This window comes from Apostichopus japonicus, chromosome 7 (assembly GCF_037975245.1).
Source record: "Apostichopus japonicus isolate 1M-3 chromosome 7, ASM3797524v1, whole genome shotgun sequence".
NCBI lineage: Eukaryota > Metazoa > Echinodermata > Holothuroidea > Aspidochirotida > Stichopodidae > Apostichopus > Apostichopus japonicus.
In genome coordinates this window covers 14,826,453-14,851,749 of record NC_092567.1, presented here as the reverse complement: position 1 = coordinate 14,851,749, position 25,297 = coordinate 14,826,453, and the positions used below count along the sequence as shown (strand labels likewise).

Genomic DNA, 25,297 nt, shown 5'->3' with positions numbered 1-25,297 from the left:
TCACACAGGGAAGTAGTGCTCACCATTAGAGCATTTGTGTTTACACTCATAAGGGTGGCTGGTCAATTAATTAGGTGTACTCAATTATGGATCCTATTGGCAGAACTTGGGATAGTTTTTGCTATCAAGTAACAAGTTATTAATACTGGAGTGAATTTGAGGAGGACTGCTTCTCTATAGGCAGGCTTGACAGTCATGTAGAAAATGCTGGACAAATGAGTCTGACAAAAGGTCATGTCTAACGGAGGACAACACTATAACATGATGGACTGTCAGGCCCTATGCCAGATGTCTGGCCCCCCTGAGGGGCAGGGGACCAAATTACAAGACAATCTTTGTTGTCCTCAGCAATTAGGAAGCAATCCAAATATTGCCATATAAATATATACCCCTTGGTTGTGCCACTGTATTTATATTCATATTTGTACAGAACGTTATCAAAAAGAATTAAACCTCAGTGGGTGGCAAAGTAGTTTACATGGTGTGGGATCTCGTAATTGCTACACGGAAACTGGCACAACAAAAACAAGTCAAAAGTTGGTCAGGTCAATAATACAGTTCATGAATAATAGATAATAGCTTAACCTATTGCCAGGTGTCAATCAAATTCAAAACTTCTGATTAATTGTAAGTTTGCAAGAAAAATGTTAGCCAAATGCCTAACACTGAACTGCTTGCCACCTGTACGTTTAATCCCATTAAAAAAAAAAAAAAAAGTATCGAAAATGATAACAAATTTCAATGACTTTTTTGCACTTCTTTACAAATTTCTACGATTGTTTTTTTATACGATGCGTAGACATCAACACAATCTCAGACACCTGTTATGGTGAAAGGGATCGTTGAAAATCACATCAAGACGTAATGGAACCTAGACTTGAGACAGCCGTTGTTAGCAAATATATTCTAAAAGACTGAGGACAGTATAGTAGTTTCTAATTCTTGATGAAGGTGACTGCTTAGTAGCCTATATCAGTCGCTTTCAAATGTTTTCATAACACTGAAAAAGCATCAGCTAATTCCCGACGATGTTGACAGTCTACACATGAAAGGAATACATTGATTTTTGTCCCTAAAACACAATCGAACCAATGGATATTCTTTTTTCTAATTAGTATATATGTCTACTGGCCTACAATGCCGATGAAAGTTCAGCAGCTACACAATACTTTTGGGTAGGAGCTATTCACCCAATTTTTAGTTCATAAATGGCACTCTTACTTATTTACCCTATTGTCAATTAAATAATGTGAGCTTATTACCTGATTTTGTAATGTGTAATGATGTTAGCCTACTCCCTCAAAGTGCTATATAACAAGTATATTTCACAAAAACCTTAAATTTCAATCTTTTGATACAATACACTACATTATGAATTGAGATAGTATAATGCATCTGAAAATGTGAAAATGCACCTACTTAGCGGGATTTGACTGTTTAGATGGAATGCATAGACATGATTTCGTTCCTCTATGGCTTGAAGAGTCTCTCAGATTGGGTGTATAAGCATGTGTGTCATGCTAAATACACCAAACGATCGCGTAAATAGGCAGAACCATACTTTAGTTTTAATTTTAGTTAACTCATGCTAGACCCAACTTTTGTCACTGTTAGTGTTAGACTAGTAATAACATTGGAAATATTTACAGGTAATGCTCAATTCGAATTGAAAGATATTGAAAACAATGTACACGCATGTGAAAGATTCCTTACCAAGATGACTGAACCTATATTTTGTCTAAACAATTCAGAAGAACATCGCCAATGCTGCATTGTCATGGCTACTTGTATACATGTGGTTGGGCGGCTGTTAACATTACTGTAGAACTAAGCCTAACGTTAGGCTAGATTAACAACATCATAAGATCGATGGTCAACAAACTTTTTCCATTGGGACAAGAAATCTATAGGGAACTAAGGAATTATCATATTTTGTAACTCACCTTACATGCTATTATATTATATTCCTCAGTTCAAGCACCATTCTCGGTAAACCAATGACAATATTGAATTTAGGCTACATGTTTTCATTTGAGTTTTCATCAAACTGAACTAAAAGCTCTGTCATTGTAAAGTTTGTAAACACACACATTCGTGACAATTTTCCATATGTATAGCACGTGCACAGGTCTAACGATTTTACAGTCAAATTGGCATAAATTCTGCGAGAAGTCCGATCTAGGTCACTTGGTGGGTAGGTGCCTGTGTGATTAGTGACGTCATAGGTCACATACCCCCTACACTGTTATTTGGCCATTACCCGCTTGTCAGTATTGGAAAATGTCATAAAACCACAAGATATGGAGAGAACAACGAGACAAATTGTAAAATAGTACTTATGTGGTTGTTAAGGATCGAGGTAAGTGTAGGTCAAATTGGCCTAAAATGTACGGAGATGAGATCTGCAACTCCATTTGCCCATTGATATTGGTCGTTGAAAAATATCAGCTTACTTTCTAAACTTGCTTCAAGTTCATTACGATCACTGAGTAAATTGAAATAACCTTGTAGCACATCTATGATAAACAATTGACACGGTTATTGGAATAATTCTAAGGACCAAATTTAGGTCGGTTTATAATTGTTCCATCATCGCTTTTCCAGTCATATATTATTATAACCACGTTTTTTTTTTTAATCCTGTAGTCCTTAATGGGAAGTCGTATTTATCTTGACTTCTTGTATGCAATATGTAAAACCTGTACATTGGCTGCTCTGCAATTTTGCTACCCTAACCCATCCCTTCCCCACAGAAACAGGAAATATTTTCAAGGGCCTCAACTATGTGTGGTCATGAATGAAACCAGATGGAAGCAAACAAGATATGGGGAGTTCAATTATTGTTACATATATTTATTCATAAAAAATTTCAATTATGAAAGTTATCAACAAACTTGAATAAATTCTAAATGTGATCAGTGAAAAACAAAGTTTGACACAAAATGGTTTCCAATTTCATGCATCTTTGGAAATATTTAATAGCAGTAGTCCAAACAGTTGTTTTTAGAGTAAGTTGAAAATTTAAGTTTATATATATGCAAAGGATAACACACAAATTGATCTATGAATGTTGATTTTAAAAACAATAATATACCAATCAAATTGTACATTTCCTCATAAAACAGTATGAATGAGAATGCTTATATATGGCAATGCAAAATTTTGCACATACTTTCTCATACGGTAACCTCAGAATAGTATAACAGGGTTTTACTTTGAACTGAAACCTAGATGAGCCTCTCTATATGAACATAAAACTCTCTCAAGTTTAACAGTAAACTTATTCTTATTGCAGGTGTTTGCATTGGTCTCAGTAAAAAGTCCTCAAAGTGAATGAGGGACTAAAATCCGTTAAACAGTAAAGTGAATCCATTGATTAATGAATTTTAGTTTCAAATAACAAAGAGAAAGTTGAAAACTTTGAAAATATCCAATTTTATTTGTTGGAATATGCTATGGGAAGGTGTTTGAGAGTAATGTTAGCATAAAAATTAAATCATTACTGATATTAAATGACTTTTCATATTAGTGTCCAGTCCATGCAAAAGTTATAGGGAAGTGGCATCAATTGCCATCATTTATACATTATAATCAGTGGGTTCGGGGAAAAATTCCGGAAATTCACAACAAAATTGAAATAATGTGTAGCATTTATGATAAAAAGAAAAGTATGAGATGGATGATGCAAAAAAATTAACAATATTGAAAACTTATGCAAGTAGAAAAGGAAAGGTTAAGTGTGGCAAGAAGGACAATGTAATTCAAAATAAATGCAAATTTTTGTATAAATGTTAGAAACAAATTCAATTAAATTCCAACTGGATGGCAATGAAATTGGGAGAGTGATGTATCTTTGTCCACCCTTCTGCCAAATCCTTTTTCAAGCTGGGTGGAAGGGTTGGGGGGGGGGTCTGCAATGCTGAACTATTTGATTCAGGGTTGTGTGATGCCATTGACACTGGTCTTGGTGCTGTTTTCACTCCTTGGGTCTGTAGTGTGGCACTATCTGATTCAGGGTTGTGTGATGCCAGTGACACTGGTCTTGGTGCTGTTTTCACTCCTTGGGTCTGTAGTGTGGCACTATCTGATTCAGGGTTGTGTGATGCCAGTGACACTGGTCTTGGTGCTGTATTTCACTCCTCAGGTCTGTAGAGTGGCACTACTTGATACTCTTCAATAGCCCTGGCTGCAGCACAGCCAGGCTCTAGCATTACTGAGAAGCTACTATCTGTTGAGTTCTAGTGGAAATTTGGAGGAAAAAATACAACAGAGCTTGAACTTAGATTCTGAATGACGATTTCATGTTGATGAATATTTATATCTAAAAGCTTAGACATTTGTGACTGCTGTCTTCCAACTTTAAGGCCCACAACCCAGGAGCTTCCATTAATACTGAGCCACTACCAAGCAAACTTCCACCCCTCAAAATAGATGCTCAGAATGGATGAAAGCTTGCCTGGACTGTGGACTTTCAGCAAAGCCCTAAAAACTGTAGCTACATTTTCCGACTTCTGGAAAAATCATACAACTCATCAAATAGTTTCTTGTGACCTCTTTTTTGATTTTGCCCTACATGCAGTTCGTTGACTGTCACAATGTGTGGTGGATCTTATGACACTACTTGATATTTTTAAATGAGAGTATAATTTATTAGCAATTCAAATATTATGATACAGTCACACTACTTCAGAGATAAAGTTGTGTCACTGGGAGATCATATCTGTAGTCTTGTTATGAAAGCAGTTTGTAGAGTTGCATTTACAACTGACCTGGAAAATGGCAGTTTTTCTTCATTATTTAGAAAATCTTACCTAATAAATCAAGCAAGCATTGTCTTTCGTTTTCTTTAAGGGGTTACTTTGCTTGAGAAAGTCATACCACATTTGGAATTTTCATTGAGCCAACGAAAGCTTACACTGTAGCAACGTAATGTAATATCTCGACAGATTTTTTTTTTTCGGTATCTCACTATAAGCACTATTTCATTAGAATATAGAAAATAAACTTGTATGATATTTTCATGATTGTTTCTTGTTATCATGATTAGAAATTTACGGAAAAGCGGTTCCTGTTTCAACATGAAGTGTTAAAATAGTAGTAATAATAGGACAGAAAATATTTGCAACAGGCCAAAAAATGAATCAATTATGTATGATTGGATCTTTTCAGCCTTTGAAAAATATGACAAATGGGCTTTAAGTTTCAGACAGTTTGCTTGCAGATTGGGAACATAAATTTGCTTATACAGCAACTGTGTTAATGTGTAACAAAATGTGTGCTTTTACAACTGAAAACATAGTTGTCATTCAAGAGCGTTTTTCATATCAGATCACGGAATATTTCCCCAAAATCAACACTGCTGGTTAATAGTAAAACCGTACAGAGATTGCATAACACTATTAAAGAATAGAACATAGGTTATTTTCTTTGAACTGCCAAAAGAGGAACATAATCTAAGCATCTTGGTAAAGGTGAATCCAATTCCAAGCAAAAAACAAGAAGCTTTGGAACCATCATTCAGATTAAAATTGATCTATTTGTAACTAAAGTGAATTTGAATGCAGGCTTCTGTTATTGTCATAGATACACATTGTTACAAGATATTTGGTTTTCTTCAAACTTCAAATTCCATTTCGTACTTCAAACTGATCTTTGTGATAATACCAATACAATACATTCATTGGTGACAATGTACCAATGTCAGGACCACTTTAGGAAAAGTTTGAATTCTCTTTTACTATATTATATTATATTTCATTTTATCAAATTTATTCATCTTCAATAGATGAATGACAGACAACCCCCTTGTAAGGTGATCTTGACAGGCAATAACCGATACACTTCTGTCTTCCAAGAAGTAAATTCATCACTATTTATGAAGGATTATACCCTGTACCTGTGAAGAAGATCTGGAAAATTGGCTCTGTCCACTACCATTGTCAATGGAGGACAAGAAGTCTGTAGTGTCCCAACTCTCCTGCTGACCGCTGGAGAGAGGTCCACTGCTGCTGGACTCTATGTCCACCCACTCCGTCTCTTTGTTGACCTGTAAGCGACTGGCGATGGTACTCATCCACTGGGGACTACTATACACAGAATTGTGGGTACCAAAGATGGGTTGTCTCTGTAGAAAAATTAAAGAAAACCTTACTGACTTGTCTTTATAGTTTCCAATTTATAAGTCCTCTCAATGACAACCTTAGTTTACTACTATCTCTTTGTTACTGCAAACTTCCAGCTCCCTTACATTGTAACTATGACCAAGACAATACCAGATTGACAGTGCTGCAAGTGGTTCCCTGTCTAATTAGAGACATGTATGGGAGGCCAGCATTCAGGTAGTTACTTTGAAATATTAACAAAATATTTTAGTGGTAGACCTAGTTTAAACATAAGTAACATTTCAAAGGTGCATTTCGCCCAGACAATTTTCAAAACAGAGAACAAGAATTACTGTTACTCTATATATGTAGACAATATATTTACATCCTGCAATGAATGATATTAATTTAAAGTTTCAACAGCACACAAGGAATTGGATACTAATAGCCAACATACAAACAATTCATATTGACACAGGTGCTGCAAACCTTTAGTCTCTCAAACCATGCCTGATCACGATAAGAATTTTCCTTTTTTCTCAGATACAAGAAGGTTCCCCTTTTCTCAGAGCTATCTGGTATGTCTCATTTTTGTTTGTTTACATCTTCAAATTATCAACACAATACAATCAACAGGTATGTATTCTTAAATATTGTAGGAAAAAGATAAAGTAACATTTACTATATTTGTGACATAAACATGATGTTCATTTTAGAAATGACAAAGAAGAAGAATACAAAAGGGATTGCCAGAGGGGGTGGGGGAGGGGGGGTGAGTAATGGTACCATAAAAAGCACCATTCTCTCACCTGTAGCTGAGCTAGTGTTATATCCTGGTTCCGTTTTCCTTGCCATACGTTCCTCTTAATCAATCCATCTAGGCTGCTTAGACCCTGGGAATCTGTGAACAACTGTGATGGTGAACCATCCATTCCTACTCCTTCGCCGGTAACTTTCCTACCATCTCCCAGGCAGATGTCGCTTGACACACTTTCATAAATTGCCCTAGCCTGATTCATAACTCTTATGTTGACACTTTGCTCATAATCATCCACTGAGTCATTTTGGAAGGCACTGTGTGACATTGGGTCAAAGGTCATTCCTCCCTGCTGACTGGCAAACGATTCCATGCTGGAAATGTCTGTTTGTGAGGTATTTCCAGGAAAGGCATCCGAGGGAGACCGTTCAACGTCTAATGAGTTGTTAAGATGCGGTGATGTGCTGTCTGAGTCTTTGACCTCCTCGAGATAGAAAGCACCATCTCGAGAAATCAATTTACAAATGTCTGCTGGAAGACTGGGTACCTCAGCAATGGATAAACTATCCTGGCTGCAGAAAGATGAAGAACAATGGTGAATATTACAAAATAGTAAGTTCTAGACCTGAGATGGCAGGAGGTGAGTTTGAGAGATTACTCAACTCAGGAAACATGTAAATGCAAAAAAAAAGAAAGAAATGTGAACAAACTTCATACTTCTCTAATCTTACTATTAGAGCCCAAACCTCTACTTCTTTTCACCTTTCTCTCTCTCTCTTTCTTACAATTGTCATCCAAATGAAATGAGAACTGACTGATCAAATTAGGAATAACTTTTTGGATCTTGAAAGGTCATCAGCACTGCCTCCAAATAGGCTAGTAAGTCAGACAGAGGGCACTCGATTGTAGAATTCTACAAACCTTGTACCTGACTCTCTCAATTCGATATGGCAATCCCGTAGTTTTGGAAATGAATTTCAAGGCCATTGCTGGCAGCAAGCCTGTCTGATAACATTATTGAAGTACAAAAAAACCCAGTTAATTTAGGAACCAATATCCTGCGTTGCCGTTTCCTTACCTGCATTTGGCCTCCTCTTCTGCTTCCACGTTTAAAGCATCGTTCGTTAACGGTGATACAAAGAACCTGCGTAATGATAGAACAAAGAGGTTAGGTATAAATATGACCATAAAATAAAGAGAGGTAAATGATAGGATTGTGGGGAGGTAATATTTGGATGCAACAAAGAGCTTTTAAAGCATTAACTGTCATGATCTCTGTAATGAAATAGATATTTTACTTTGAGGTCCTGGTATGGTCGACCGTAGCTCCTCCATCAGTGACTGAGATCTCTTGGGTCAAGGCTGGACCCAGACCCACTGCAGTTATCATCTTCTTCTGTGATTTACTACATCCTTTAGATCTTGTCGGAGCTTTAGCACTTTTTAACTTCTTTCTCTGACCATAGATTCCACTATATCTGAAATCAAAAAAAAATAAATTTGTAGAATATTTCATTTTACCAATTGGCAAAATTGTAATGAATGGAGTACCTTCTTAGACAGTCTAACATGTACCAAAACAAAGGAAAAAAGGGGAGCACTAGTCTTAGACCACAATCATGGACGTTCATATGTGTGTAATGATCCACCGTTTTTGTTTCATTGTTTTTGCTCTTTGTAAAGAATCTCCAGGGAATAAAGGGGTCTACAGGGGGTAGTGTTTCCCCTTTGACAAAAACTTAAAAATTTCTTCTCAATCCCCGCAATAATTTTCATATCTTTTTCTAGGTGTGAATTGTTCATAACAACTATTTCTGTAATGTAAGGAAAGAATGGATGCTGTGCTGCTTCCCTTAAAGAACTGTACAATTTTACCCCATCAGCAGGTATATATTACTTCCCAATCACATGATCATATTAAACTCCACTTATTCCCCTTAACTGTAAAAATAGCACACTGTTGGTTTTTATTCTTTTTCTTTTCCAAAGCTGAATCTGTTATCCAATTCTGACAGAAGTTTGGACCTATCATCACTTTTTTGCACAAATGTTTTATCATGTGCTAAATGCATTTTTTGTCTCCTTCAATTAATCCAATAAAGCTGAATCTGAAAAGTTAGTAGAATTTACGATCATACAAATTACTTACGGCTGGAATGGACTGGTCACTTTCAGGGCCACCGGGTCCCAAGCTCTCGTTCTTGCTGCTGTAGCCCTCTTAAAGTACCGAGACTTCTTAGGAGGGGAACATTCTTTCTCCTACAAGAAAATTTCAATGAATGTGCTGAATTGGTCAAAATTTCATCTTGGTGTTATATACAACATACATGTGTAACGTGTACCTATAGATGTGTTCTAGAAATTGATTTTTTCATCTGTCTGATGGTTGGGTTTTTGTCATATCCTTCAGAGAACATCACATATGACTCCAGAGAACATGATACCATGGAAAGTTTAAATGGCACTATATGTATTACTTTTGAGCACACACTGTACAAGAGTAGATGTAAGAGTGATACAAGCAATGTTTCATATCATATCATTTCCTTTCATTTACTTGTTTTATTGCAACATACACATGAAGGAAAAGTGTATATCAAATCATATGTGAAGATGTTAAGTGATCTAAAACACTTTGTAGGCTTGTCTAGCAGGTCAATCCCTTTATATATATTATATAACTAAATAACATATAAACAACCTCCACCCCCCCCCCCCAAATGGTCTTAAACTCCTGACTTTATCTCAGCATTTGTCTCCTTAATACCTTGCCTCTCCCTGATGAACCCCCCCCCCCGCTCCCTGGGCCCCCTGCTTCTCCCCATTGCCTCTGTTTTTCTTACATACATGTGTGTTTTACTGTAGTAGTTAGTTCTGTAAGCCTTGCATGGGCCAGTTCTCCCTGTAAACCTTGACCTACATTGCCAATGGAATTACAAAGAGACACAGCCCAAGTGATAGAAGTATTCTTATAAACTCCATTTACAATTTCAATCGTCATTGTGGAAAGGCTGTGTTTCTTAACCTTTTCTAATACCAACACCACTAGACAATGGATGAACCCTTTGTACATAAGAGAGTTAACGCTGCTCTAAGGTGAAGCAACCACAATGTAAGCTGTTCATACTATAGTCACTGCCTTTCTGCCAGTTTTCCAAGCTGATTAATCTCATTAATGCTTCTTAATTATTTTTACTGCATTTAAGATAAGGAAGTACCGTTAAAATTATAATTACATGAACTCCAGGGGTGAAACTTAGACGTAGAGTCAGAATTTTTTGGATATATGTCCAAATATGGGAAAGTTTCAAAAAGTTTACCTTCTTAGTCTTCTTTTTAGAATTCTTTTCGTCTCTTCTGGATTTAATTTTAAAGAGGCACTTTCTCGATCGTTTTCCGCTGCTGTGAGAGTCCGTTGGGGACGTCAATGACTTTCGTTTCATTTTGGGTGTCCTAAATAAAACACTGTCATCGTGCTGGTTACGCTGTGGTGTGTGTAACAGCTTGTCAAAGGACCTGGAAATATCAGACACATGATACAAAATGCGAGCGTCATTGAGAATAGAGAAAATAATCAAAGAAATATTAAATATAGGACCACAGCTATTATTCACAGATTAAGCTTTAGGAGTACGTTTTAGTATGCATGAATCAAATAAACAAAAAACATTGACTCAATGATTAGAAAACATCAACAATTCATGGAGGAATTTGTTTTTGCTGGTTTACTTTTGAACCGCTCATACTAAATATAATGACCCAATTGCTTAAGTTGGGAAAATGTAAGTCATAAATCAAAATGAAAAGTTTCAATGTTTACGGTCCTGTATGAAGACAAGGCCCTCTCACACCACTTTTACAACATATAACCCGCCTGTTCATTGGTAACCTGTCACACCCACACAACAAAGTGTGCACAATTCAAACAGTCGTTCCCAGGGCACTACAGTGCCCCCACATCAATGTGTCCTCTGAGGGACTTCCCATAGAGTGCAGCTGCAAACCAGCCCCCGCAACTATATTTACCCTGTGGGTCCCCATTGAAACACCTGGGTGAAGAGAGGCAAATGAAGATTAAGGACACAATGTAATGATCTTGCCAGGACTCAAACCTGCAATCTGTAAAATCGCCAGTCCCATTGCCTTTAAGCCATAACGACGCCCTCCACAAGAGGATAAAGAAATATACATGTAATATCCAATTTCAAGCACTTTGTTCTATTTAATGGAATTAATCCAATCAAGAAAATAAAGGATACATGTCAACATACGCAAGTTAATATTTGTTGAATAATGAGCAACAGTTGTTATTATGGTAGAGAAAAAGTTGCAAAAGTACAAGACAGCAGAGAGAGAGATAATGAGGTGGAAAGGAGAGTTCATCTCTTTAGAATCTTTGAAAATCAAGATGATGTAATCATTTGCCAACATTTTGGTCCATTTACACAGAATGTAAACTTCTTGTGTAATGTCTCCTTTCACGACAAATTTTTGTTCAAAATAGAATTACTCAAAAGCAAGATCCAGGAGCAATGAAATCAGTCAATAAGTTCAATTTTTTTTTCTTCAAAAAATGAAAGGCAAAATAAAAGAGAAAATAAAAGAGTTTTTTTGTGGTCCTGATACAAAGTTTGTTGTGCTGGTTTAAAGAGTAAACTCATTCATTTGTTCGAAATTTGTTAACTTACTCTGTGCTCCAGTCTCCTGGGTCTTCGTAACAATTTAGATCTGTGACGACAAGGTCTTGTAATTCACAATTGTCACAAAGATGTGTGGCTGGAAAGGAAGTAGTTAATAGACAAACCTTTGAAAAATACATATATATATATGTATATATATATATATATTATAATTATATTCCAACTCACACACTTCGTTCCTCCAACAAACTGTATCTAACTATTCCTAAACCAAACTTGAAGACTTATGGTTACAGAAGCTTGAATACTCTGGCTCTTATCTATGGAACAAGTTACCAGATCACATTCAAACATGCTCTAAACTTTCTACTTTCAAAAGTTTACTTAAGACCCCCATCTTTTCACTTGTTCTTTTGTAAATGAAATTTGTTTCTTTGTAAAGTGCCTGGAGCAGTGACTTTTGTCTATTGATTTGGCACTATATAAGTCTCATTTATTATTATTTTTATTATTATATAATATGACAGTAAAAAGTGAACTAGTCATCTCAAGTAAACAAAACAAGACTTCATTACAAATTAAATATGTAACATGTTTCAATGATTTTTGTTTACCAAATGTATGCAATGCTTGAAATTTTAACCTCATCTTTCCATAAAATTACAACTTCTTCTGCCATTCTTCTAGCTAATTTTAAAGGTTACTAATTACATTATTACAGAATCAAGAAAGATCACACATTGTAAGTATACGGGATACACATTTCAGGGGTGGTAGAATCGTATAATCCTTTTATGCTATAATGACTTATAAATAAGGTAAGTTGCAATAGGTGGTGACATTTGAAAAAAATTAGAGAAATAGTTCCAGGCCAGTTTGAACTTGCTTCAGAGATGCCAAAACATAATTCAGGTTGTCAGAAGCTGTTTTTTAGCCCCAGATTGGGAAAGTTTGTGTTCAAGCCATGCTACACAGGCAAGAAAATCCTTATTTGTGTATTTTTCTCATCACAATGTAACATATTCTTTGTACTACAAGCAGTCTCCCTGCTGGTGATGTCATGATACACACATTGTCATTATGGAACGGACAGTTATCAGTAAACAAAGGGGGCTGGGTGAGGGGAGGGGGGTCCTGGGATCTTACATTCAACTAGGTTTTCTTTTGTTTTTCCTTTTTTGCTGTTTGACCATAAATTAGCAAGTGTATTCCACTCAATGCTAACAAGTTTGTCCCAATGGGATATATTCAAACTTTTCTCATTACCCTCCAATATTTGAAATAAAACTGAATTTTTCTTCTACTGGCAAAAGGGGAACCCCCCTGGCAGCTGGTCAGTAATTAGCCTGAACTCCCAGGCCAGTATACCTTACCTTTAAGCTTTGTGGGTGTTATATCCTTCCCTTTAATACAATAGTGTTTTATCCCAAGATGATCTTCTTTTTCACAGAATGCCTTAGTTGGAGTGCAAGGTACTTTTTGTACTTCCAGCCCCACTTTGTCACCATTCCCACTTCTGCCACCATGGGTGGGAGTTCCTGGCACCAGTTGAGCTTTTTTCTGTTTTAATGTCTCTTTACATCTTTGACTCTTTGTCGGGGTTTTAGAATCTGCCTTCTTCACAAGAATATTTGGAATAGTACGCTTGCTGCCCTTCATGTTAGCAGCAGTGGGATCACTTGAAGCCATCTTTGGAGTTGTGGGATGGGTACTCTTCCTGCTGACAGCAGGTTGTTTGGATGTGCAAGCTTGCAAATGGGGATCTGAGACAGCCGTCCTGCTTACTCTGAGGAGGGAGGAACTACAATATAAAGTGAAAGTGATTGGGGAAGTAAACAGAGAATTGTATTGGCATAATAATGCATAGGCTGACAATTTGCAACTTTTAGTAGACCAACTAAGGCATACTGCTGTGCAAATGTCATGAATTAATTAATCTTGAACGGAGGTGAGCTTAATCAACTGCAAAGGCAGATATGCTACTAAGCAGTTGGAAAGCAAAAAAAGAAAATCAAAATTTGGTCGCGGATCAGCTTGACTTAGACGGTACAAAGAGATAGGCAGTACTTGGTTCTGTCGGAAGTTTGGCATTAGCTCTAAAGAGAGTGAAGACTCGCACACAAAGAAAAGTCTGATGCCGGTAATCTGACCTAGTTTTGAATGAGGTGTAACAGAAGTGTTAGACACCACCATCGATCCCAGAAATTACACACACAGCTTGCTACTGTCAGTAATTAGACACTGGTGTACAGTCAATACGTGCAGCTACAGTCAATACCCACAACACAGTGTACATAGCAGTGATGGACATCTCAGCAGGGGAGTTGTTATGGAACTCCCTGATCTCAGGTCCAGATAAAAGATAACAAGGTATCATGTTTCATTACTGTCTGCATTTTGTGGTGACAAGAAGAAAACTTCACTTGCAAGCTATGGAAAGTTAGCTTTTTTCAGAGGGCGGCACGCGGTGTGGGGCGAGTCTTCAATGCTTTTTATTCCAGTCGTTCTTTGTCATGATCGATGGAGATCTTTTCGACAGAACCACAGGATTTGAAAATAAAATAACTGTAAAAAAGTGGCAGCTAGGATTAAGAAAAAGAAAAAGCTTGCCTACCATTTTGGCTTTTCTTTTTTTTAGTGGTATAAATCAGAACAAAAGAATAGTCCATGTGATAATACTTGAACATTGTTGAGATGAAGACAAAAGAAACAAAGTGAAAGTAACAATTTTGAACAAACAGAAATTAAAACAAATATGATATTATTAAAACAAACTGATCATACATATTAACGTTTGTTTGAATCATACCTTTGTGAACTTTCTGGAGTACTATTCCGGTTGAGAACTAACTGTTCTGCTTGCGCTCCATGCTTCTTGGAAATAAATTCCTTGTGAATACCTTGAAGAACTTCCACTGGTTGCGAAGGGGTCGTCCCTAACGAAGTTTCTGAATGCCAAAAGTGCAGAAATATCTCTAGATATTAGCTCAGTTTGTTCCCCAAAAAACATATATTCTGCATTCACCCTCTCACCAACTCTCACCGACTTTCAAACTATCCCCACAAGTCCACAAACATCCACAAATTAAAAGACTTATAGCAAGTCTAATCTGGCAGGCATTATGTGTAGTAACATTGCTTGTATTTTACTTAATACAGAGTAAGTCTTTTGGCTCTGTAAATATCAAGAGCATTCCCTGTTGTCATCATGATCATTGGCTTCATGCATTACTTATATTTATGCTGCTGGGAGTGAACAGGAAATTGTATAAGACATTGTATAAGTACATTCTAAATTAACACTGATCATGATAAAAGAACAAACTGAATTAAAATTCATCCAATCATAGGCTACTTGAAGGAATAATCATGTGGCAGCTTATACTAGCTAAATACAAAGAGATCAATCATTTATTTGTTGAGTTATCGTGTATAGAAACTTTGGTACAAAAGTAACGCTCAGCCCCGCCTCCTCATAAATATGCATGAATCAATTGCAAGACAAATCCACTTGTATAGGCGGTCTACCAATATGTCCATACCAAGTTTGAAGAAACTCCAACTTGTGGTCGCCAAGTTATTGCAATTTGAAGATTTTGACGGTTGACCATCTGACCTCATTAATATTCATGATATGAGCACCAATATCAATAGGCTTCATTAATTCCTTGTTGATCACCATTAATTATGGCATTGATCAATCATCCCCTTGTTGAATTATCATGCTGAAAAACTAAAGTGTCACACACATACACACACTGACCTGACTACAAAGGTTCCTTTGCTTTGAGCAAGGAACCAAAGACTATTCCACACTGTCAGTTGAAAACCCAATGCAATTCTTTTTCCAAACTCTGGATATAGTTGTTGAATGTAGACCATTTTGACCATACTGATAAAGCCCTCCATACTCAAGGAAGTGTATCACAGTAGGTAGTCTGTGATGTCAACATTGGCCCGGTATATAGAACTAGTTTTTTTTAGTCAAAGCTTAATTACTTTCCAATATTATTCTTTTTGTTGATTTATCATTGAAATGTGACACATTTTGGATGTTTGCTTAGTCATAAATGTTCTCTGTAGGCCCTTTTAAGAATTTCATCCAAATGCAACTTGTTTGTAGAAATAAAATATTCCGGTGTCTACATTCACATATCAAGAAGAACAATAAGCACAAAATTTTGCCCCAATGCCATGATGTGATTGGTCTGCAGACTCGCTGCTATCTCCACCAAAAGATTTAAAGTAAACCCAGAGTTTAGTTTTCTTCGTATTTTTAGATCGCCATCTTGTTGATCACTTGTAAACAAACCTCGGTCACGAACAAAACATTATTACCGCATTATTTTACTCTTATATTAACGTACATAGCGCCCCCTACTTCCTCTTCTCTACTCCTTCAGAACAGTGATGTCATTCATGACTGCTGTTGCCAGATGCATTAATAAAAAGTCACCAAATTCAAACAATTCATATCTTCACTAGATGTACAGGACGTAGCTTTGACTAAAAGGAGGCAGAAAAATTTCCCGCAATTCTGTTAAAGCAATCAAGTTACTTGAACAGCTACCAGAAAATGCCTTTAAGAAATCAACTAATCAACTAATAAATACTTATCAACTATAAATACTTAAATCAACTAATAAATACTTGTATGTCTTATTGCCTCTTATAAATTTACCCAAGTATGAATTCTAGAATAGGCAGGAAATAAGAAAAATGTTTCAATGTTAATAAAGATCTCCCTCTCTAGTAAAGAGTAACTCTTGAAAAAATAACAACAAGTTCCTTCTCTCCTATCGCAAGAAGATCAACCAATTTATTTACGAGAACACTGGTCTAGCAACACATACTACCCTAGAAACATAAATCAGTCCATTTTTAAGTCTGTAAATTACAGGTACTTTGTGAATGCATGGCCATAACTAGTGTAAAGTGATTGGTCTCATCAGTGATAAATGCAAAGGTGGGCAATAAAAATTCAGAATGCAGAAACAAGAAAGAATCCAGCTGTGTAAACCATGGAGGTGCATACACTTTCTTCTAAACATGGGTCTTTTGTCTTTAGGGCAGTTATAAAGTGTTGATTTATATATTTTCTTAACGATACCTTGATGAAAAAATGCCAATGGAATTTGGTTCTGTGATATTGATATCCTCATTTTTACTTCCGTGCTTTTACGTTCCAGCATGAAATCAATTTTGAAAATCTTTCTTTTATTTCAAATTGCATCTTCCAGACATATATCAGTACTTTTAAGAAGAATTCGCATTTTATTTAATGGAGGCCTTTTTTGACATTCCTTAATTTCTAGGACTGTTATTATGTGTCTGGTTATTGGTTGTTCGTTTCCTTGTACCATGAGAGCTTTGCAGAGTGGATATTATTTTTATTATTATTATAATATATTAGTCCAAAGCATTTCCAACAATTATGTCAAGTAACAATACCAACTTCACTCTTCTTAAAGGTCATCCTTATTGGCCCTAAAGTTTTAGTGCGTTACAAATTGCCAGAAGTTTTCAAATGTATTTTCCCAGTGGCTTTAATTTACCTCCATATTATTTGCAGCCTACATAGAAGAGGGAGGGTTCCACTAGACATTTTTAACATCTCAGCGATGCCAAAGGCTTACAGTTGGGTGGCAGTAAAATGCATGTTGAAATCTGAGAATCAGTGACCATTATCCCACTTTCTAGCATATTTGAGGTCAATACTGATAACCTTTGACCCCCCCCCCCCCCCTTTTGGTTCTTGTTTCATAGTTTATGTGAATGATTACCTTTACTTTGCTGAAGGAGAACTAAAATTGCTTCCAGGTACTGGACTTGGTCAATGGAATGGTAAAGCAGGGCTTCCTGAAGGAAAAAAAAAAGGAAAAAGAAAAATACTCAAAAAAGGCGGGAAAACAAAACAAAATTAAACTAAATCAAAGTCACTTGTTACCTGAAATGATCCCCAATTTTAGTGCAACAAACCTACGGCAAGTTTTTACAGAAAGTGGTTTTTATTTATGAACATAAACAACCTATAAAACATTCAATATCTTCCTGTTATGCTTCCCTTAATCAGTTCAAAACCAAACTTAAATGTTACCTGTTTAAAATCGCTTTTCAACTGTAATTTTTTTTACATGTTACTCTTACTTGTTCAGCGGATTGAGATGTTCTTAATATTTATGCGCTATATGAAACTGTAATATTATTATGATTATTATTAAAGGATAGTGCCACAGTGTCACCAAGATACAGTACCAGAAATACTATCATATTCACTAGAGAGGTTTAAAAAAAAAATAGCAGGTTCACAGGTAAAAAGTCTCCCTAGTTTGACCCACTTATACAATAATCCTGACAATAAAAGTTACAATGTGGAAAAGCAAAGAAAGAAGAAAACCACTCTTGTCCTGGTGAACTTTCTTGTTAACTTACTGATCTATTTGAAGCTATTTCAACCGACTACAATATACAGCAGCCATGATTACTCCTTCCTGTGACAACAGGCCTCTCACAAATCTATCCAACACGTCAAAGGAATTTGTTTGTTTGTTTTCATTCTTACAGAAATGGATGGCAAGTTGTATTTTACTCAAGAGCTTTCTTAAACATTCATCTTAAAAAGCGTACATACAGGTAAGCATTGTACTTCTGTATAAGGTCAAATTGTCCATCATCAACTGTGCATCCCATTTCGAGTGCAATTTATCTTTTGATGGAAAAAAAAAAAATTGACAGTGATTTTGTTTCATTCCCAGAAGACTCCCTGCCTACCCAAACTCTGTAACACCCAATGGACGAAAGTCATTTATCCGAAACTGTGATGTGAACACAAGTTTGCTTGCATTTGGTGTAAATTTTTATGCCAATCTTTTCTTTCTTTGTTTGTTGCACCACCAACAGGTCTAACAGAAAGTCTATATAAAAGTTGGATGAAAGGTGATACCAAATTGACTAAAATTTCAGAGCTCCTTAGGGTAGAAGCTTGCATTTCCTTTTATGTTCCCTACGTTAATTGTTAACCGACTCCAGAGAACGGTGACCGGAATTGACATCGGATAAATGCAAAGTATTTAAGGGTCCGTCTAAATTTTGTGTACAACTCTTCATTCAGTTCACATTCTAAATGACTGGCAATACTTGTTTGTGTTCGATCTACAGGGCAAACTTTTTAAGTGGTCGTCCGTGACAAAAACATTTCTGGTTGAAAAGAAGATGACAGCTGTCCATGAATAATCTAGAGATATTATACAGGTATTAAATAGAGCTATGATTATGCCATGGCAAATTAAATGTATGTATTTTAGATCCTCCTGCAAGCAGGAACTTGTGAAGAAGCCATCATTGGCTTATCAAAGCCGCAAGCTGACCAAAGTCAGTCTCTTAGATTCATATTTAATGTCCACGATTATTAATTGTCAATTGTCAACAACTCTGTAACTAGACGACATACATTAAACTTCGAGTGACTCGATTGTGTTACCTAATGATTGAAATCTTAAACCTTGATTGAAATCTGAAACCTTAAATCAATGATACATTGTCTGGCAGAAGCATGATCAAGAATGCGAAACACACAAAGCCAATGATATTCCAAATGTTCCCTTCTGTTTTAAATATGAGATAACATCTTTCATTTGTTCCACTGCTGTGTGCATTCCTTTAGGTTTTCAAGTTATGACTTGTCAGTCCTTCTATATGTCACACTATCAAACACTGCAGATGTGAATGCACTAGTGAAGAGCTAATAATTCTACTCACACCTGTTGAATATTATTTTACCCGGTCATTAAATTACAGGATAATATATTTGTCTTACTAGCAACTAAACTTTGAATGATCAATTTTCAAATGACCAAGCAATTTACACTCAGGGCAAATCTGTAATGGTTGTCCAATCGTCTAAGACGACCAAATTTCTGTCCGGACAACCATTCTCAGCTTCTGAGGTTGGCTGACTGGTTTTGAGGCAATATATGCAAAATTTAATACCTAATTAATTGTGACTAATTTAAAGGGTTAATTAAATAAGAGCTCTTCTTAATAGCAGACATCCCAGTGGTCCTTCAACAAAGTAAAGGTTGTTTTAAGGTTGTAAATGAAGAAATAAAGGTTTTTAAAAGCCTCAAACATGAAGAATAAAGGTTTATAAAGGTCCAAAATGAAGTTAATTGCAACATACTCACCATCTATGCCCATTTTTACATCATTTGTGGCCCTTATTTAGAATAAATGACTTATAAAAAACTGTTGTTTGTGAGTCTGTTTGTATCACTGCATGAACCATGGCTGGCTGTCCACAAAAACTTAATAGCCAATGGTTAGCATGACTGAATACAACATTTCTACTTTAAAATAAATCTTTAAGAAAAAAATGATTTAACTTAAAATAGGTTTCAAAAAGTATTTTTTTTAAACTAAAGAGCCGTTTTTTAAATAAAGGTTTTGCTGGGAGGTCTGCAATAGTAAAATGTATACTGACGTATACCTCTAATAACTTCCATATTTGTGCATCACATTTGCATGAATGACTACAACTATACAGAATATGGTGATAAAGTCTATAGAACTGTTTAAAATTTAAATCAAGCAAATCTTAAGTAATAGCAACAAAACCCATCCATGATTTTTTTTTCCATTATTATTATTATTTGTTTTATGATAGTCACTATCAAACAACAACAACAGTGTAATTCATTACAATCTGCTAGTCCAGCTTCATCACAAAAATATAAAATAACAGTAAAACAATTTTGAAAATTGTGTTTTGTATGTAATTCACACCATTATGAGAACTTCTGGGTGCAAAGAAATTTGAGAATCCAATCCAATTCATTATTTCCGTTGATGAAAAGTCTAGGAGATCATTTTAGCTTACATCCTGTTTTGTTTTGTGTAATGCTCAATAAATTAGGCAAAACACTGCTTTGAATTGAAGATACTGCAGAGTTACCTAGAGGAAACTTAAAACCATAAAAATTGGTAACTGAATTTATTTTCAAGCAGTTTGACCAGGGAGTTGTTATGAACTCCCTGGTCGGACGGTCAAGATGCAAACTGTAGAATTAGCTTGTAAGAAATTAAAATGACCTGGACAATCATTTGCATGTTGCATCTTTCAATGAAACAATTAACAATTAATGAGAAGAAAGCAGTTAGCCTGATGCTTGTTTTTTCAACTTAATTTGAACTTCTACTATGAAGAAGCTTTATGGAACTATCCTTACATAAAAGGAAATAAAATCAGAAGGTGTAATGCCACTCATGTTTGGATCATTTAACATTTTAACTCCCTTTGAAATAAGAAAAAAAATCTTTCCGATGCTAAAAGTTTGTGTAACGTACCTTTGACATTTTGACCTCATTCTCATTCTTATCTTGTACTTGAGATCTCAAGAAACTGAAGCAAGACGATAAATTAGCACGACACCTTGCATCAGACTCACGTCGTCTACGCCTGCGATCTGATTCGAGGACAGAATGCTTATCATCTGAAACAGAGATTTTTCTTTTTTTAAATATCTGTTTTATAAAAGATGCTTGTGAAAGGACTTGAAATATTTCGAAATTTAGAATGAGGGTAACTTTGCAGACTGGTTCCGTCACCAGTACTTTAAGGTTTTAATTAGTTCTTGGGTTATCAAGAAATATGCCTAAGATGTTGAGCTATACAGAGGAAAGCTACAACTTACTGATGAAAGCAATTTTATTGATGCATTGAATAAGTCAATGAAATTAATACACCTATGTTTGTTAATTACTTACTACTGTGAATTGTTTTTTATATATTTCCATTTCCTTTTACAAAAGCAACGAGGAACAGTTGACCCACATTTTGTGCAATTTATCCCACCAAACACAATGGGTCAGATAAGAAGGAGATGTAATCTGATGACATGTAAAATATGATTTATTTACTGAAATTTAGACAAACTCAACCACAATATCTGTGATTTTATCACATTTGATTCCCCTCCCCATCCCCAACTTGCAATTTCTGTTATTTTTTATTTACTGCAATTTTATGCCAGTGAATACCTGGTTGTTACTTTGGTAGAAACCGATGGCTGGTAATGAAATATGTATTAAAAGTCTAAGTAGCTACTTAAACAGGTTAACGATTTCCTTTGTTCAGGTAACCAACTTTTCACCATTTTGTCGACCCATGGAATCATACATTATGTACTAAAAACTTTACTTTCATTCTTTTTGATTTAGTATTGATGCTAATAGTGGCAGAAACACCACCACTTGACTCCTTGGGTCTAGCTCAACATATATTTCTCTTTGAATTGTGAATGTGACAAAATTTTGAAAAGAATGTATCAAGTTGATAATTCGAAAGGGTACTCAAACGAATACAGAATTGTGACACTGGGTTACTTATTCTGCTTTTCTAGTTTATGTCAAATGCAAAAGTAGTAAATTAAACAATTGTGGCACTACATATGTGTAAGCCTAATAGTAATACAGTAATAGGTTAAAAAATTACTGACCATGTGTCCTTTCTTTGAGTCCTGACTGTGCTTGTTCCTCACAACATGACTGAGCCTGAGGTGCTGGTCTTATTCTCCTCAAACGACGAGTGCTAACTGAGGAAGGTTTTTCATCCTTCGTTGAGGATGACATTCTAAGTACTGGTGTCGGTATCTATTAAAAGTATCAGCTGCAAAAATAAGGGGGGAACAAATTCACAAATTAGTCCTACGCTCCCTACTGTACCGTCATACAAATACAGTCTGGTCTGTAATGGTAACAGTGCTAATGTTAGCAGTATATATTTGAGAAACTAGCTATTGCATGGAACCTGTTATGACCCTTTTTTTCAAGATCTAGCCTAACCATAGCCATGGACAGTACACTCGAATGTGTGCTAGCTTGTCTCTCAATCTCAGTCATTGTCTCAATGTGTACTCACAATCACATAACTGAAGTCAGACTCAGAGAGTCAATCATGTATCTCTGCATGCCTAGCGTAAGTTCACTTCATCACTATCTAGTAATATTTTCTTTACTTTAGTTAGGCTTCATCAGCTCAACTGTTGTGTTCCATTGAATCAATGAAAGAAATATAGGCCTAGACTCGGCCTAAGTTGTAACTTTGTCAATTTGTACGCTAAGTAGGCCTAAGGTAAGTGTAACATCTGGTATTTTGATTGATTTAGACGCCCACTCATTCGATACTAGCCTAATTTCGTTATTCCAAAACTAACTTTAAGTCTTATTTAAGCGATGGTCTATCATGCAGTATTTGGCTTGAAACGTGGGCCTTAGGTAGGCTAAGTCTAACTGAATACTCTTGTAATCACCCTAGACCAACGCCAGGTCTATGCTAGCCTAGGCCAGGTCGTATGCTATGCTAAATGACTTTGATTTGGAGTCTGAAACGGCACAGTGAAGCCAAGAATACTGGGCGCTTACCCAAATCGTTTGTTCGGAAAATGGCTGACAGAAAGCTCGCATCAACTTTCCAGTAGGGCTAACTAGTATTAGCAACGATATTTGGTATTAGTCAGGAGCAGTCACTTGTCAATGCTATATTACTAATTGCATCACATAATGTATGCATAACAGCATTGTACGAGATTTCGCAAACGCACCATGTATTGCAATATTGGTTTGTCAGCTGACATGAACAAACGGTCATTTTGCGTTGTCATGTTTGACAGCTGCCGAAGAAGTACGATTCCCGCGCTAAACACCTGTCTTGGGTCAGTTCATTTTCTTCTAGGGATTTGGATCAATAAAGATTAATACATTATTGCCGCTTAGAGAAAGGTTAACTTTTTAATTACAAATTAACTGTAAATAACATGATATTACAAACATTAAAATCATACTTAGTCAGTTTGAACGCAAGTTTTATGTATACTTGATTGAAAAGAACTATGAATACCCTTCCATTTAAAAGTGAGCAGATGCACGATTAATCAGCTGACGACACTTGTGTATGTTCAAACTGGAACGACCCTGCAGTCAAGTTCCAATGAAAAAAGAAGAGGACAATCCATGGAGTTACAGATCTAATCTCCTCCATAGCCGGCGGAAGTGATTGTTGGGCTAATTCTGAATGCATCCGGTTGCCATCTTTACGGGCTGAAACCAGTATTTTTTAAGATTAAGTTTAAAGCTGAGTAGAAAACGATATTACCTAACCATCACTGTTATTTCATGCAAGGCATCACATTTGGGCCAATTTCACCTCTGACCTACATTGTCCTTTCAACTTAACCGTCAACATCCACAAAGGAGTATTCTAGTATTCGTCTCATCGTTCATGTGGTTCAATCAGTGGTGTAGGAAGGTACTTTTGAGTGGGGGGGGGGGGGCTGAAGACTGATGGCCGGCCTGGGGAGGAATTTTTTGCAATTTTGGAATTTTTTGCATTTCCAGGTGGCCTCAGATGCAATTTGGTGCAATATAGCACACTTCAACGCCCACTCCATTTTGTAAACTTAATTTTGTATTTTCACCTGGCCTTAGATGCAATTTGGTGCTCCAAATGAGATTTTTTTTTCTCATTTGGAAATGAAAAAGGGGTTTTCTGACTTGCGAAGCGAGGACGGGGGGGGAGGGGGGCGGAATGATACTTCCGCCCCTCCACATTTTTCACTGGGGGGCTGGCGCCCCCAGCCCCCCGGTTCCTACGCCCTTGGGTTCAATGGCAACTTCCTAATTGTTGACAAGCAGGAATAGCTAAACACAATTTTGTAGATTTTTCGACCTTTCACCTCTGACCGATTACGTCATCAATCACACAGGGACAAGGTTACATGGTCAGGCACCTAACCGCCAAGTTTGAACTTGATCGTACTTACGGTCTAGGAGTTCGCGACAACAAATTGAATGATTTAGGGCACATCGACCTTTGACTTCAATCGACCTTAATCCTCGTCCCTAAACACCAAAATCTGCATTACTTTAAATCATCATCATTCTGTATTATGTGGTTTAATGCATGTTTCCTACATGTTGATTAGCACAAAATGGCTCAAAACCATTTCTTAGGATATTTGACCTATGACGTCATTAATCACGCGGGTACATATTTACATGATCAGGCACAATTTATAATGGGTAATTTTGAGATAGCTTTCAAAATGTCGACATTCAAGGGAAAAATTGGCATTTCTCATAAGCTCAACTGAGCTTCTGTTGAGTTCCTCACAAGCCAAACGCATTATTGTTGAATCTGTTTATTTGAAGAACAACAACGTTTGAAACGATTGGATTTAGCTGAAATAAGTGTGTTCGATACATGAATAGAACGTACAAGACAATATTTGAGAAAGAAAGAATATCATACACAACCCATTTGATAGTTAAAATTCAACCGAGCAGTGTATTTCAATCCTTATCAATTTCTATGATTTCAATACAGCGTTGATGTTCAAACTTGAATAGCGCCATCTATTTACTTTGTTTACACTCACATAAATGCCTCATCGGCTTGCGCTTTCACACTAAATGACATGTTAGAAATTTTCATTAGGTTACGGTTATCCGCCATTAGATAGTTGACGCGATTGCCGTTCACTTTGACGTATCAGGACCAAATTTCGCGCCACGTGTACTTCCATTCATATCATCCAACGCCCAAGCCCCACCTCCTTCCCTCCAAAAAAAAAAAAAAAAATGGTTTGGTTACGTTTCGAAAAAGACGTGGTAAATTTTTACCTCTTATAACATGCAGTAGCGTGTACATTGATGTTCCGTATTCCATCTTATTAACTTTCGATAACATTCAATTGAATTGATTTATGCCTGTGCAATCATAGGCCGTCGGCCTATCATTGATAATA

The 25,297-nt window shown here is 36.3% G+C and overlaps 1 protein-coding gene and 1 long non-coding RNA gene across 3 annotated transcripts; one reads left to right on the top strand and one right to left on the bottom strand.

Annotated features, from left to right (window-relative positions):
• Positions 1–2,832: 2,832 nt before the first annotated feature.
• Positions 2,833–23,130, bottom strand: LOC139969419 (uncharacterized). 2 transcript variants are annotated; one of them, XM_071974366.1, is made up of 14 exons: positions 22,917–23,130; positions 21,992–22,161; positions 20,841–20,986; positions 17,282–17,357; positions 14,308–14,446; positions 12,872–13,299; positions 11,547–11,634; positions 10,179–10,374; positions 9,008–9,117; positions 8,157–8,336; positions 7,937–8,002; positions 6,911–7,430; positions 5,897–6,124; positions 2,833–4,238 (listed from the first exon to the last, which is right to left on the bottom strand). In XM_071974366.1, the coding sequence occupies exons 2-14, from the start codon at positions 22,122–22,124 to the stop codon at positions 4,134–4,136; spliced, it is 2,415 nt and encodes an 804-aa protein (XP_071830467.1). In that variant the 5' UTR covers positions 22,125–22,161; positions 22,917–23,130; the 3' UTR covers positions 2,833–4,133. The 2 variants fall into 2 exon arrangements, with proteins under 2 accessions (XP_071830467.1, XP_071830468.1); XM_071974367.1 differs by having other exon boundaries at positions 12,872–13,284; positions 22,917–23,128.
• LOC139969422 (uncharacterized) lies at positions 7,349–20,831 on the top strand. Its single transcript, XR_011793721.1, has 3 exons — positions 7,349–7,470; positions 18,063–18,131; positions 18,399–20,831. It is a non-coding gene; the product is annotated as an uncharacterized lncRNA (long non-coding RNA).
• Positions 23,131–25,297: the final 2,167 nt, after the last annotated feature.